This window comes from Phascolarctos cinereus, unplaced genomic scaffold (assembly GCF_003287225.1).
Source record: "Phascolarctos cinereus isolate Bilbo 61053 unplaced genomic scaffold, phaCin_HiC Scaffold_7;HRSCAF=346, whole genome shotgun sequence".
Classification (NCBI taxonomy): domain Eukaryota; kingdom Metazoa; phylum Chordata; class Mammalia; order Diprotodontia; family Phascolarctidae; genus Phascolarctos; species Phascolarctos cinereus.
The window spans coordinates 181,528,981-181,545,245 of NW_027556180.1; the positions used below are offsets into that span (position 1 = coordinate 181,528,981).

Sequence of the window (16,265 nt, forward strand, 5' to 3'; positions counted from 1 at the left end):
AAAAGCAAAATGATACCTTTGCCCCTTTATTTTCACAACTCAACTAGGAGAATACTTTTTACCTTGGTTCTCCTTTTGCCCTGCCGCTGACCTGTGACTTCCAAGGAGAGGGAAACAAGAAAAGTAAGACACTAATCTAAGTTCCAAAACCAAATCTGTAAGCACAACTGGGCTACTGTCCACATGCCAAAGTACACAAAACAAAGCCCGGGAGTTTCCCTCCACCAATCTCCATCCTCCTGTTGTCGACAACCAGCTTAGTCTATGTGCTTTTCAAGTATGGGATGCCAGCCCCCAAATATTTTACTGTTTACTGTTCAATGAGGAATGGAGAAAAGGGAAGGAGAAAGGGAGAAGAGAGGGAGAAAGGAGGAGAGGGAGGAGAAGAGACGGGGAAGAGACGGACAAGAGGAGAGAAGGAGAAGAAGAAAGAGAGGAACTGAGATGATGATATGAAGAAAGAATTTAAGTTCCTTAAGAATAAGAGGTTTTTTGTCTTTGAATACTCACAGCCTTGAACACTGTCTAGCATATAGTCAAGGGTTAATAAATATTTCCTGATTGGTTAACTAGAGGCATCAAAGACACAACCACTTGAGGGCCCCCTGAACCAGACTGAAATGTAATTGCAAAATATTTAGCAAAATAAACAAAACTATAATAAAACATAGATAGAGATCACATCTTAAAACTAAATTGACATGCAGCCTATAGGAATCCTTCCATATGGGTCAGTGGCCCCTGTTTTCTATCTGAGTTTGATAACCTAGGTTAAATAATCAATTACAGGGAAATGCCTAAAGGCTGGTATTTTAATTCCATAAAAGGATCACCAAATCATAGATTTAGAAGTCTACGGGACCTTAATGGTTGTTTGGACTCAAGGCCAACCCTTTCATTTTTCAACAAAGGTTAGATGGCTTGCCCAACAATATTCAGGTACCATGTGGCACACAGCCCAGAAGGAACAACCCGTTTTTGCCTTTCTTCATATCCACAGAGATTAGCAGAGCACCTGGAACAAAGGAAATGCTTAATAAATGTGTGATGACTTGACTTGTCTAACAACAGAACGGGCTGCTTTGAGTGTTTATGAACTCCTCATCACTTGAAGTACTGAAGCCACAGCTGGCTGACTGGGTATTCAGAAAGAAGAAGGGATTCTTGCTGCAGGTTCGAAGACTGGACAGGATGAGCTTCAAGATTTTAGTCCTAAGATTCCATGATTCCAGAAACAAAGCACCTAACCAGACACTAGATTACCAACAAAGACTGCATAGATACTCTTCAATTAAGAGTGACTCATGACAAGCTGCCACAGACCTACCTTGACATTTTCATAATATAATCTGAGGTTACTGAAATTGCTCTGATTTCCAAAACAAACTAACTCACTCTCACTTGTCCCCTGCTCATCTGTCTCTGTTGCTGCAGTTGCTATAGTTGGTACTGAATCTTCCAGGGAGATGTCAGACTTGAATTGGAGCCTAAACCAGAGCTAGAGTCAGAGCCAGAAACGCTATCATTCCGAGGGTTCTGAAAGAAAACATGGCTTTCTGCCATGACCCAGGATGGCCTGTTACTCGCTGCCATGGACGGGATTCCATACTGCAGAAACTTTCAGCTGGAAAGGCTAACTTTGTCCTAATGGAGAAGAAAAGAAGCATCTGCCACTGTTTGGGGGGGCTGAGGGCTCCAACATCACCAGGACTAACAAATACTTTCCCAAAAGCAGCATGAGGACTCCATCACGCCCAGTGAAGATCTATTTGCAAGAAGTTGCTGCCTTCTTAGACCTCAATCTGATGGAATCCATCCTTTGAGAATAGGTAAATACTATTCCAACTATTTTCTAGGTCATTAGTTCTCTTCTTGGTCTTATACTTTAAAAGGGGTCTTTCATACCAAGATTCCAAAAGTTATTCTGTTACATAATACTACCGTCTTTAAAAAAAATGTAGTTTGTGATTAGTGGAGCCAAGCTGGCAGAGTAAAAGCAGGGACTCGTTTGAGCTCTCCTCCAAATCCCTGTAAAAATGACTCTAAACAAATTCTAGAGCAGTAGAAACCACAGAAAGACAGAATGAAACAAATTTCCAGCCCAAGACAACCTGGATGGTCGGATGGGAAAGGTCTGCTGCACTGGGCAGGTAGAGGAGTCCCAGTCCGCACCAGCACAGACCAGGCCCCAGCAAACCCGAAGAAGGCCTCAGGGGACTGAATCATGGGCAGCTGTGGAGGTTTTCAAACTTCTCAACCCACAAATGCCAAAGACAACTTAGAAGGTCAGTGGGAAAGGTCTGTCGGACCTGGGTAAGACAGGAGCACAGTGCAATCCCAAGCTGATAGCGGTGATAGTGGCTGCTTCCAGAACTCCCAGCTCAGAGATGGTAAGGGGATTGAACAACTTATCAGAAGGAGATTACAGGGGTCTCTTTGCTGGCACTGAGGCAGGATTCTATTCCTTTGCCCATACTTGGGTCTGGGTCACAGTCTTAGGACAAGGAGGAGCACAGGCACAGCAGAGCTTGCAGCAGCAGTGCAGAGGGAACCCTCCTCACAGTTCCAGGGCAGAAAAGAGTGCTTGTGGTCACTTGTATGCCAGGAGAGGAGTAAACATCTCTCCTTAGAGCATACCACCTTGGAAGAACTGAAAACCTACAGGTTCCAAGAAGTGTCTCTGAAAACAGCTGCACAAAACCCCTGAAGCTTGAATTAGTATGCCCTCCACACTGGAAGCAGAGTCCTATCTTAACAAAGAGTTGAAAGTCCAGTAATTGGCTGGGAAAATGAACAAACAGCAGGAAAAATACTCAGGCTATAGCATCTTACTTTGGTGACAAGGAAGGTCAAAACATACAATCAGAAGACAACAAAGTCAAAGCTCCTACATGCAAAAAGCCTCCAAGAAAAATATGAATCAATCATAGGCCTTGGAAGAGCTCAAAAAGGATTTTAAGAAGCAAGTAAGACAGGTAGAAGAAAAACTGGGAAAAGAAATGAGAGTGATGCAAGAAAATCATGAAAAACAAGTCAACAGCTTGCTACAAGAGACCCAAAAAAATACTGAAGAAAATAACACCTTAAAAAATAGCTTAACCCAAATGGCAAAAGAGGTCCAAAAAGCCAACAAGGAGAAGAATGCCCTAAAAAGCAAAATTGGCTAAACGGAAAAAGAAGTCCAAAAGCTTACTGAAGAAAATACTTTCTTAAAAATTAGAATAGAGCAATTGGAAGCTAGTAACTTTAGGAGAAATCAAGATACTGTAAAACAAATCCAAAGGAATGAAAAATTACAAAACAATGTGAAATATCTAATTGGAAAAACAACTGACCTGGAAAATAGATCCAGGAGAGAGAATTAAAAAATTATTGGACTATCTGAAAGCCATGATCAAAAAAAGAGCCTAGACAACATTTTTCATGACATTATCAAGGAAAACTGCTCTGATATAGTAGAACCAGAGGGTAAAATAGAAATTGAAAGAATCCACCGATCTCCTCCTGAAAGAGATCCCCAAAGGAAAACTCCTAGGAATATTGTAGCCAAATTCCAGAGTTCCCAGGTCAAGGAGAAAATATTGCAAGCAGCCAAAAAGAAACAATTCAAGTATTGTGGAAACACAATCAGGATAACACAAGATTTAGCAGCTTCTAGATTAAGGGATCAGAGGGCTTGGAATATGATATTTTGGAGGTCAAATGAGCTAGTACTGACACCAAGAATCACCTGCCCAGCAAAACTGAGTATAATGTATTAGGGGGAAAAATTGAAGACTCAAGAGAAGCATGAAAAGGTCAACAGGAAAGGGAAATCATAAGGGTCTCATTAAAGTTGAACTGTTTACATTCCTACATGGAAAAATGGTATTTGTAACTCATGAGACCTCTGTCATTATTAAGATGGTTGGAGGGAATATATATAAACGGAGGGCACAGGGTGAGTTGAATATAAGGGGATGATATCTAAAAATAAAATTAATCGGTGAGAGAGAGGAATGCACTAGGAGAAGAAGAAAGGGAGAGGTAGAATGGGACAAATTATCTCACATAAAAGAGGCAAAAAAAGCTTTTACAGGGGAGGGTAGAGGTGAGTGGGAATGAGTGAACTTTACTCTCATCGGATTTGGCTTAAGGAGAGAATAACATACACAACCAACTGGGTATGGAAATCTATCTTACTCTACAGGAAAGTAGGGGGGAAGGGGATAAGAGAGGGAGGGCAGATTGGGGGAGAGGGTAATCAGAAGCAAACACTTTTGAGGAGGGACAGGGTCAGAGGAGAGAAAATAATAAACAGGGGCCAAGGTAGGCTGGAGGAAAATATAGTTAGTCTTTCACAACATGACTATTATGGAAGCGTTTTGTGTGACTACACATATCAAACTGCTTGCCTTCTCAATGAGGGTGGGTGAGGAGGGAGGAAGGGAGAGAATCTGAAACTCAAAGTTTTAAAAATGAATGTTAAAGTGTTTTTACATGCAACTGGGAAATAAAATACACAGGCAATGGGCTATAGAAATCCATCTTACCCTACAGGAAAATAGAAGGTGAAGGGGATAGTAGAAAGGGTGAGGGGAGGGGAGAGATGAGAAGAAAATTTGGAACTCAAAATCTTGTGGAAGTGAATGTTAAAAACTTAAAATAAATAAGTAAATTGGGGAAAAAATGTAGTTCATTTGAAATATTTCCTACTTAATTTTCATGGGCTTTTAAAAGAGGAATAACTTCAAATATATGATTGATTCTATTTAAAAGGGTGGCCTGTTTGGATTCTGGCTTCTCCACAGATATATGGGGTCATGTTTCTGTACATGCACATCAAAACCTCTATGAGCAAAGCAGAAATGCAGAAGCTCAAAAGAAACATGAGATGTGCAAATTTAGAGACCTCTCTCTCCCAAATGGTTGTATGTATCTGACCTGTGGCAGAGCCTTCTGAGCTCACACTGGTCTGATCAGTCACAGCTTGACACACTGTACACTGACCTTGACATCATGATGTCATTCTGGTCCTAGTTGCGCACAAAGGACAAACAACATCAAAACCTAGTAAAGACTGGGTTTGGGGCTTTTCCATTAGGAACTTTAATAACAGCAGGAATAGAAGGGGCTCTTTTGCTTCTCCCACAAGTCAACTGTTCTCCATCTTCACAAATGATTAAACAAGAGGTCAGTTCAGTAATAAAGGGGACTAAAAACTACAACAAGCTATCAAGGGAGACTGCAGAATCTGCATCCCAGACGTTACACAAGATAGACAATATATGTGTAAAATAGTTAGGCAATGGCTTGCCTGGATTCAAGGGAATATGCTGTGTGACTGCCTGATATGCTCCACAGTTTTATGACTTCAGCGCGTATTAAAAATCATACTTACATCAAAGATACCAAACAGACTGCAAAACAAAGGATTTTTTATAAGTGGCTGAGGGTAAAGAAAAAGGAATCTATGAGGAAAATATTTCCTACTACTTTAAAATGCATAAAGATATTGTTTAAAAATCCTTTGGGGGAGGTGAGGGAGTTCATCCATGATTCCTTCCTTCCAGGACTCTTAGAGCCAAGAAATACACAGTTAAGTATTAGGGCACATTTTATTATCATTATTTAAACTTTCAGTTCCCCAAGTTCTACAATTAAACTTCATACCAACTCACTTTCCACACCAGATTCCTTTTCCTCTCTTCCATTTCTAGCAAATTTTGTTTTGTTTGTTTTATGGGTTTTTTTTTCCCACCTAAAACGTAACAATTCTGCATTTGTGAGTCACTAAAGCCCTGGCGGGCCATGATAGGTCATCTTTTAGTTTGTAGTAGAAAGGAGTAAGTACACTGGATGGAGAATCATAGACTTAGGAGTAGAAGCAGCTATGAGTAAAGGCTATTTTTTTTTTTAGACAATTGGGGTAAGTGACTAGCCCACACAGACAGTAAGTGTCAAGTGCTTGGTCTGAGGCTGGATTTGAACTCAGGTCCTTGCCACCTAACTTCCCCTAAACATTAATTTTTTTTTTTTGGTGAGGCAATCAGGGTTAAAGTGACTTGCTTAGGGTCACACAGATAGCAAGTGTCAAGTGTCTGAGGTCACATTTGAACTCAGGTCCTCCTGACTTCATGGCCAGTGCTCCACCCACTGTGCCACTTAGCTGTCCCAAGGCTATCTAGTCCAACCCTCTCAGCTAAAGAATGAGATATCCAAAGCTCTGAGAGGCTAAATGTTCAAGGTCACACAGACGTCAAAGTAGTAGAGTCAGAATTCAAATTCAGGGACCCTGACTGCATTTTCATTATACCAGTACGTCCCATAGGCTTTAGAGAAGCAAATTTCAAAAAAAATGTTAGAAAGATCAATAGGATCCCATGACCAAGAACTATGAAATGGATTATAGCTCAAGGTATAGGAAACAGATTCTAAAGAAACAAAATAAAATCCTGCCCATATAATTGCAAATAAATCCCAGTAAAGGGAGATGTCTAAAGGAATAGGTGTGACCACATATGTGCTTTCTTACATACAAGCAAACAGGAATACAAAAGAATAGCAGGAACCAACCAAAATATTGACAGGAAGGAAGGCTCTAAGTTCAAAATGAGGTGATGGTCTTGAAAAACACTATGGACAACCAAACAAACTTATTTATATTGGGAATAAGAAAGGAGGAGGCCCTATAACTGGACATATAACAAAATGGTAATCAAGGACAAAGAGATAGTAGATGTTCTAGTCTACTACCAGTTTACTTTTCCAGCAAAAAGATAAACATGTGAAGACAGAAAAAGAGTAAGAAGAGGGGATTTCAGCCCCAGGTAGGTGAGGAGTTATGAAGACAGGACCTGGCTGCTTTCCCGGGATGAATTACATCTCAGAATGCTAAAGGAGCCTGCAGATGTAATCACAGAGGCACCATCCAAAATATTAAAAAACTGGAGAGGTACCAGCCCAGAGACAATAGTTCTTGCTCAGTGCTTGTCCACAGTTTCTATTTGGCCACAGTAAGATCAAAGAGAAAGGAGATTGGCTTTGGCAGAATTATGTTCCAACCTTAGCCTTCTCTGGTGGCAAACCTCTCCCTCACCTTAGGCCTCAGTGCCTTCCAGCTTTATAATGCATTTCACATTTGACCAAACAGGGAAGAATGCGATATCATCATTTCTACTTTGAAATTCACAAAAGGGAAATGTATGGGAAATGTATGAACTCTCCTACCTGCTTGCAAGTTGGGGCTTCTTATCTCTAATTGTTAAATGAAAGAATTAGTCTCCTCTGGAAGAGTTCCAAATGCCAGCAAATATCTGAAATATCTGAAAGGTATCTGAAAGGCCGGGTGGATAAGGCTTCTTGATCCTTCCTTGTCCCTGAAATCCTACTCTGGCCATCGTTGGCCAAAAACATCAAACTACTTTGGTTACTTCATGGTACCAAAGTGGTGCATGCCATGAGAGACATGGCCAACTAAGGCATGTGAATCCATCACATAACCTCTCTTCTCCCATGTCTCTGCTCTAAGATTCCCAGACATTTGGGAACTTCACACTCACTGAGCTTTCTCCTCTCCTCTTCAATAGCCCTTGGTCTCAGGCTCTTCTCTTCTTCATTTCTCCTTCTCTTGTTCCCCTCTTCCTCATGGTAAGTAAGCTATATCTACTAGGAGGCAGGTATCATCAGGTAGCATCACAACATTTTCTATGGCTTTAAATCCTGAAGGACACTATATTCCACGCTAAAGTAAAGGAGAGTTTCCCAGGAAAGGACAGTCATGATGGGATGATGCTGATGCTGAAAGTTAGTATTTATATAGCACGTTAAGGTTTGCAAAACACTTCACACATGTTATTTCACTTATCTTTACAACAACTCTAGGAGATTGATGCTATTATCTTCACTTTACAGATGAAAAAAACCTAGGGTAAGTGACTTGCCCAGGATCACATAGCTAGAAGTCTGAAACCAGATTTTAATCTAGTCAGGTCTTCCCTACTCCAGGCCTAGCACTGGTGCTATCTAACCCTAGTTTTTACTAAAATCATGTCTTCTGACAGATAATGTTGATGACCACATGAGGAATTCAATGATTCTTTTTTTGTGTATGAGACACTCAGGGTTAACTGACTTGCCCTGAGTCACACAGTTAATAAGTATTATAATGTCTGAGGCAGAATTGGAACTCAGGCTCTCCTGACTCCAAGACCGGTGCTCTGTCCACTGTGCCACTTAGCTGCCCTGAATTCAATGATTCTTCAATCAGGCTTAGGACACAAAGCAATGACCTAAAGTTATCCTCAGACTCTCAGAAAACTCAGTTTTAATGTTGGTCAGATGTGATGTTCACATGTGCAATGAGGGCAAATCACTTAACTACTTGTTGCTTCTATATCTACTGATGGTTACTGTGAGAGATTAGGGGAAAAATTATTACAACTTACAATAAACTTCATCAAACAAACACAAAATAAGAGCTACATTAAGTCATGACCTTGCTGTGGCCATGTATGGAATTTTTGGCAAAAAGGTGTGCAAAAGATTCATCTCTGGGCTAATACTCCTCTGCACTGAAGATGATAACCATAATAATGTTAACAACAACAAACAGTAATAAGAGCAAGCATTTATACAGAGCTTCAAGGTTTAAAAAATGCTTTAAATGTGTTGTCTTACTTAATCCTCATAATAAATGAGGGAGGTGCTATTTATTATCCCTGTTTTACAGATGAAGAAACTGATCCTGAGAGAGAATTTTGCCCTAGGTTCATGAGTCAGGGTTTTGGATTCAGGCCCTGAATAACTTCCTGGTCTACTGCAAAAAAAAAAAAAGCAATTATATAAATGTGAACTGACTGCTATGTCTAGTCCCCAAATTGAATCCAGTAACCCTTATTTTTTAATGCCTATAAAACTTAGGTTTGGGGGCAGTACAACTGCAGTACAATTTTTCCTATGAAAAAATTGGAGTCCAAGACAACAGAGCATGCAGGCTAGGATCTAGCTGAGTCATAATAGGAAAAAGGCCACTAATGCTCTTAAAGTCCAATGCATCATCTCTAGGACAATGACCAATATGGAAAGTGCTTTTGAAAACCTTATTAGCAAGTGAACAGTCACACACACACACAATCAATTATAGAGCAGGAAGGGAATTCAGAGGTCATCAGGACTAATCCATCTAAAATTAAAGCATCCCCAGAACTGGAAAGGGAACCTACAAATAATCTAGTCTAACCAATATCTAAGTAAAAATCCTCTCAGGACACACCCAACAAGAGATCCAGCTTTTGCTTAAAGTTAAGTCAGGTCAGCAAGCATATATTAAGGCTATACAAGGCACCGTGACAAGCAGCGGAATACGAAGGGAGAAAGTCTCTGATCTTGTGTGTATAGAACTCAACTATATTGTGAGGCACTCCATTAAACTTTTGGACACCTTCAATTGTTAAGAAGTTTTCCTTACATATACTCTCCACAATTCCTATTAAGTAGTACCAAATGTCTACTCCTTTTGTTGTTCAGTCATTTCAGTTGTGTCCAACTCTCTGTGGCCCTATTTGGGGTTTTCTTGGCAAAGATACCAGAGTGGTTTGCCATTTCCTTCTCCAGCTCATTTTACAGATGAGCAAACTGAGGCAAACAGGGTTAAGTGACTTGCTGCCCAGGATCACAAAGTGCCTGAGTCTGGATTTGAACTCAGGAAGATGAGTTTTCCTACCTCCAGGCCCAGCACTCTGTCCAGTGCCAAAACCTAGCTGCTGCTATTCCCTTCTATCAGCCCTACAAGTTCTTAACAGCCATCACATCTCCCACTAAATCTTCTACAGTCCAAACATTCCAGTTCTTGCAAATGATCTTCATGTGATCCTTCCTACCAGACGTCCTCCTCTGAAAGCTCTCCAGCTAATTGATATTCTCCCTAAACTATGGTGCCCAGAATTGAATATGATATTCTAGATGTAGTCTGACCAGGGCAGACTACAACAGGGCTCCATCATCTCCCAATCCTAAACATAACACCTCTCTTTAATGTAATCTACAGTCACATTACCTTTTTTCTTTTTTTTCTTTTTTTTTTTGGGGGGGTGTTCTACCACATCACATTACTAACTCATATCAGTTTTCAGGTCACTAAAACTTCCTGATCTTCCAGATTAACTGCACATCTTATGCTCCTTTTTTATCCTTCAGTGCCCAGCACAGATAACAGGGTGCCCCATAAAAACTTTTCTGGTGATACTAACCGCGATTTTCATAACGACCATCTTTTCCAGCAGATTGCAACCTCAATTCCTTCCCTCCCCCTTCAATCTTCAATCTCTCCCTGTCTACTACTTGTTCTTTCCCTGCTGCCTTCAAACTTGTCCTAGACTCATTTATTTTTCTTCTTCTTCTTCTTCTTCTTTTTTTGGTGAGGCAACTGGGGTTAAGTGATCTGCCCAGAGTCACACAGCTAGGGCGTGTTATGTGTCTGAGGCCACATCTGAACTCAGGTCCTCCTGACTCCAGGGCTGGTGCTCTCTCCACTGCACACCTGACTCACTTATTCTTAAAAACAAAAACAAAATCAAAATTATCTCCTAGGTCAGTCCATTCTACTGCTGACCAGTTCTATGTTTTAGAAAGTTCTTCCTTAAAAGGACAGGAGAGGGTGGAAGGAGTGGGTGTGCTATTTACTACAGACAAACACCTCTTCCTCAGGCTGTGAATAGCTGTGCCTGGGTGAGTGGGAGCTTTCTTTGTGAAGATGTGTGGAGAGTAGAAGCTGCTTTCTTTTAGAATATGCAGAGTAAAGGGAAGCCACTGGCTTCTACCTCTTCTAGTCGTCTCCTCTGCTCTTTCTGCTGCTCGATGCGTTTCTGTCTCTCCGCTAGCAGCTGCCTCTTATATTCCTCCTGCTCTCGGAGTTGCTGCTCCTGCAGTAGCTGTTGCCTCCGCAGGGCCTCGGAGCGTTCCTTGTTTTCCTGTTGCAGTCTTAGGAAATCCCGTCGAAGGGTAGATTCACCAGGCACATTTACAATGGAACTGTTTAAAAAAAATACATACATATATAGGAATAAGGGATAACTACAAGAACAAATCACTTTCTGAGCTTATGGGAGTCCAATCTCAGATAGTTCTTTTTTTTCTTTAATATAACTTTTATTTTTCAATGAACAAGTATTTATTTTATTTTTCCACTAAAAAGCATTTATTTACTGACATCACCCAATAAGAAAGAAAGAGAGAAAGAAAGAAAGCACTTGCAGGGAATATGTAGAGTCAAGCAAAAGAATTTGCACATTAGCCATGTACAAAAATGTATCTCATTCTGCAACTTGAGTTCTATCACCTCTGTCAGGACCACCTGATTTTCTTACTCTAAATTTATTCATTTGATGAGTTCGCCCATTTTCATGGCTTCTACTATTCCTTCTACAGACTGTCAAATCACTATGTCTAACTCCAACTCATCACCTGCACTTCAGCACCACTGAACTTACAGCATCCATTTATAATTCCATTCATTATAATTTATAAACATTAATAACAATACAATAATTTCTATACAATTACTGTGTATAAGTAATACTTAATATAAATATGATAAATATAATAATATAAATACTTCATTAATTACAATTTATAATCATTAGTAATCATTTCACCCATTCATTTAACAAATATTTAATAAAATATTTACATCAGGCACTATATCTTCAATTGCATAAAGCACAGCTATACTTAGATATTCCACCATCATCATCTATTTAAAATTGACCTTATCAACCTCCCTCCCTGACTCCAAGACCTACTGTTATATAGAGTAAATATGAGGAATTTGAAAGGAGGCAGGAGGAAGGGAAAGGCACTAACAGTGAAAGGGTCAGGAAATAATATAGAAAATGACCCTTGTGTAGACAGTAGGGCATGAGCTGAGTTTCTAAGGAAAGTAAGGTTTCTAAGAGGTAGAGATGAGCAGGGAATGCATTCCAGGCCTAGGGACAAACTGCATAAAGACAAGAAATAGAACATCATGTGTTGGCTGGTTGGCTGTCATTCCTTCTTCTCATCACTCTACAGGAACCAAGGTACAGTGTATCTGACTGGCTGATCAGACCAATGTGAGCCCCAAAGGTTTTCACCATACCACAAATAGGCCATATGAACATGTGAAATGGAGATGTCTCTACATTTGCCCATCTCATACTTCTCATAAATATCACGTGTAAAGAATAGCAAGAAAGCCAGTTTTGCTGGACCAACAAGTAAACAAAGGGAAACAATGTGTATATATACCAAGGCTGGGAAGATTGTCATCAAAGCCAAATAGAGGTGTCTGTGTTTGACCTTAAAGATAACTGGGGGCCCATGCAGTTTTCTGAACAGGGGTGTAACATGGCCAGAGGTAGTACCTGCGCTGAGCTTTGAAAGATCTAGGAAAAGAAATCAGTTTGTGTAGTATCACTTGCCTACTTAAACCCTACTCTTCCTTAAAAGCTCATACTGTACCTCTTCCATGGAGCCCTGATGACTCTCCTTTCTCTGTGCTCCTATTTCTGTACTTCTGCACTTCCAGTTAATATATTTAAACACTTTAGCAACTAAATAAATGTTCTTTTTCCATTAGGTTATTTGTACCTCTTCAAGAAGAATGTAAACTCTGAAGATGGGAAGTCCATCTTACAATGCTACTCTACCTCTCAGTATCAAGCATAGATAAGCAGTTGCCTAATACTTTTCAGGTGTCTGAAACCACGTGTGCAATTCTTTACTTTAAAATTTCACTTAATACTTGAAACCAGTGATCACAAAACTTAAATCTAGTTGTTGACATCCAAAGATATTTCAAAATTCTGAAAACAGAATTAAATATAGGTCATACCATGTCACTTCAGCTTCACTCTTCTTCCCAGTTCCCCAATCCCTGAAACAGCAATACACTGCATTTCCTCTGAAGGGAAAATCAACTACATGTGTTGCCTCCACTTCTGCACCTCCTACTCATTTCTCAATTCCCTGCAATCTGGTTTCCAACCATACCACTTGACTGAAGACCAATAAATTAGTTCTTAATTGTAAAATCTGGTGTCCTTTTCTCAGTTCTTATTTGTCTTGATATTTAAACTATCGATCATTCCCCTCTACTCCTGTAAACACTTTCATGGTTTTCCTCTGAACTATATGACCACTTTTTCTGGTCTTCTTCACTCTATCATCACTATGTCCCACACCTAACCCTCTTCTCCCCCCACCCCATGACCCTCAAATCTACACATCCGGCTCTAATCTCTCTTATCTTCCCCTCCAGTCCTACATTACCAGTTGCCTTCTGGACATGTTCACCTGGAAGATGTATAAGTATCTCAAACTCAATGTAATTTTTAAAATACATTATCTTCCCCCTCCATCTCTCTCCCCTAAGCTGCACCACCTCCAAATTCCCCCAATTTCCTACACCATCCATCCAGGTACTCAAGTTGGCAACTCTGAAGTCATCTTTGACACCTCACTCTCCCAAGTCTTGTAAACTCTCTCAAGATCTGTCTGTTGCCTTTGTTCTACTCTCACAGTTAACACTCCAGCCCAGGGCCTTGTGACATGTCACTTGAGTCATTACAATAGACCCCTAATCAGTCTTCCTGTTTCTAGTCTCTTCCTTCTCCAATCCATACTCTACACAGTTGCCAAATTAGCTAAAGTATAGATCTGTCCATATCAATCCTCTGCTCAACAGTTTTCAGTAGTTCCCTGAAGACAGAGGAACTCCTCCGCTAGGAATTTAAAGCTTTTGCTGGTTCTACTTTGCCTTTCTCAGATTCACTTCACATTACTCTCTTTTAAGAACTTTCTGTTCTAGCCAAAATAGCCTCGTGGCTGTACCTCAAACTTGGCCATTTTTTCTCCTACCTTCTCAGGTCATTTCTTCCTTCTTATAATGTACTTCTTCCTTTCCATAGCCTCTTGGAATCCTTAGCTCTTTTTTAAAAAAGTTCTACTCAAGTATCAACTTGAAAAAGAGACATTTTCCAATTTCTTTGGGTTTTGGTACTCATCCTCTTCAAATTAACTTGTATTTACTTATCTTTGTAAATGTAGTCATCCTCCTCACCCCAACAAAATTAAGTTCCTTGAAGTTAAAGAATATTTTAAAAATTCTGTCTTTATATCCCTAGCTTCTAGAACAATGACTGAATACGACAGATACATAAGTGCTTAATTTTGATCTGATAGGTAACTGCTCAACATTATCAATAATGCCAATTATAATGGGCAGAAATGCCAATTCTTATGATACTTTGACGAACAGCTACAAAGTGGTTTTTTTTTTAGTAGAGTTAATATTTTTAGGTAAAACATGCACAGATAAGTCTTTATACACAAATAGAGTATGGATACAAAGAATATGGACCATCTTTCCCTTCTTCTCTTCTTAACCCATTTCAGGCTCTTTCAGACTACCATTCCCTAGGATACGTTCCAACCAGTTTCTAAACTTATGTTGCCTTCCTTTTGATCAATTACTGTGCTCACAGCTCAACCCCTACCTCCCCAAAAGCACATTGGTAGGGTTCAGGTATTCTCAAACCCCTATCTTCATCAGATTATCTAGGTTCAAGCTAACAAGTCAGGTTGTTTTTATTTTCCAAAATTCGTGAAGCCAAGAAAAAAGCTGAAAGTGTCTGCACCCAAAACAGACCTGAAGATGGTCCTGAGGAAAATATAAAGTCTTCCATTGCTGGCAGCACAACAGTGGCCAGGAAGGAGAAAACAAATCTGTCTGTCTGGGGAAGACCAGGTTTGAGGGAGTGGGAAAGCAGATGTTCACACTTTTTTGAGGAGTAAAGAATAGAACAGAACAGAACCTAAAAGTTACAGAACATTTCTAGGTCAAGTTAAAATTCTCCCAGAATTTTCCTAAGCATGAGAAATATTACTTAACGATATGTTTAGAATTCCCAAGATGAAAGTATTGTTTCTGCAAGAGGCAAAAACTTTTAAAATGTACACTTAAGTTATTACCTGGGTTCTCCTTCTTGTTCGGGTACTTCTTCCTCTTCTTCCTCACTTCCACTATACTCATACTCTGTTTCATCTGTGAAAGTCAAGAGAAAAATATAGAGATGGGCTGGAGAACTATAACACATTTGTGTAGATACATGCACATGTCTTACTGATCTGCAATTGAGAATACTATATAATGTAGTGCAGGTGTGTCTCTGCATTATGAGTTATGTTGAGCTGGGCACTAGTCTTGGCTCTCCCACAAGCATGCGAGAAATTCCTAACAGAAGAAAATCAGTAAGAACAATTTATTAAGCTGTATTTCACATAAATGGGCAGCTAGGTGGTGCCATACTGCAGAGTGCTGGGCCTGGAGTCAGAAGATTCATCTTCCTGAATTCAAATCTGGCCTCAGACACTTAACTAGCTGTGTGACCCCAGGCAAGCCACTTAACCCTGTTTGCCTCAGTTTCTTCCTCTGTAAAATGAGCTAGAGAAGGAAATGACAAATCACTCCAGTGTCTGTGCCAAGAAAACCCCAAATGGGGGTCATAAAGAATCAGTAACAACTAAACAACAACAGATTCCATGCAATTCTTTATAAGTATGAATTTATACCTTAATGTTTTCTAATTTTGTATTTATTCATTTTGAACTTAAATACAAAAAGAAAAAAAAAAGAACATTTCCATGTACATAGAATAAAAAGGATTCAATATAAAACAATGAATTTCCCTCTCATATGGCTTACTTTTTTGAAAAAACAAAAAACAAAACCAATGTAACAAATACTAGACATTGTTTTCAAAGCTAACATATTCTTACTAATAATGGGTATTTAATACAGTGTCTTTAATTTTGCAAAGTGCTTTACACATATTATCTCATTTGAGCCTTATAACAATGTCGTGAGGTAAGTGCTATTACTATTCTCATTTTACAGATGAGGAAACTGAAGCCAAGAGAGAGGTTAAGTGACTTGCCCAGGATCATACAAGTATTAAGTATCCAAGGCCAGATTTTAACTTCTCTCCCTGAGCCCAAATCTATCACTCTATCCACAATGCCACCTTGATGCCTACTGCATTTTAAACAAATTCTCCAGATGGATGACAAACACAAAACCAGAGTAGGAGGACAAAGCCTTAGGATACTCTGCATTTTGGAAACTACATTGCCTTACTGATTGTATCACAAAAAACCCATCTTTTAAACATGTTTGAAACATGGAATACAGCGATGGCAGAAAAACCAAATCACCCACAAAGTTGAACAGACAATGGGAAAAATGGAGT

General features: G+C 39.7%; 1 protein-coding gene across 33 annotated transcripts in view; it reads right to left on the minus strand.

The window, feature by feature from the left end:
• The window catches only part of MAP4K4 (mitogen-activated protein kinase kinase kinase kinase 4), a 267,340-nt gene that overhangs the window by 48,996 nt on the left and 202,079 nt on the right, over positions 1-16,265 (minus strand). For all 33 annotated transcript variants that reach the window (XM_078147407.1, XM_078147403.1, XM_078147414.1 and 30 more), the window contains exons 11-12: positions 14,989-15,061; positions 10,800-11,010 (exon numbers count right to left, since the gene is read on the minus strand). In XM_078147407.1, the coding sequence (XP_078003533.1) occupies positions 10,800-11,010; positions 14,989-15,061 (284 nt within the window). The remainder of the gene's footprint in view (positions 1-10,799; positions 11,011-14,988; positions 15,062-16,265) is intronic.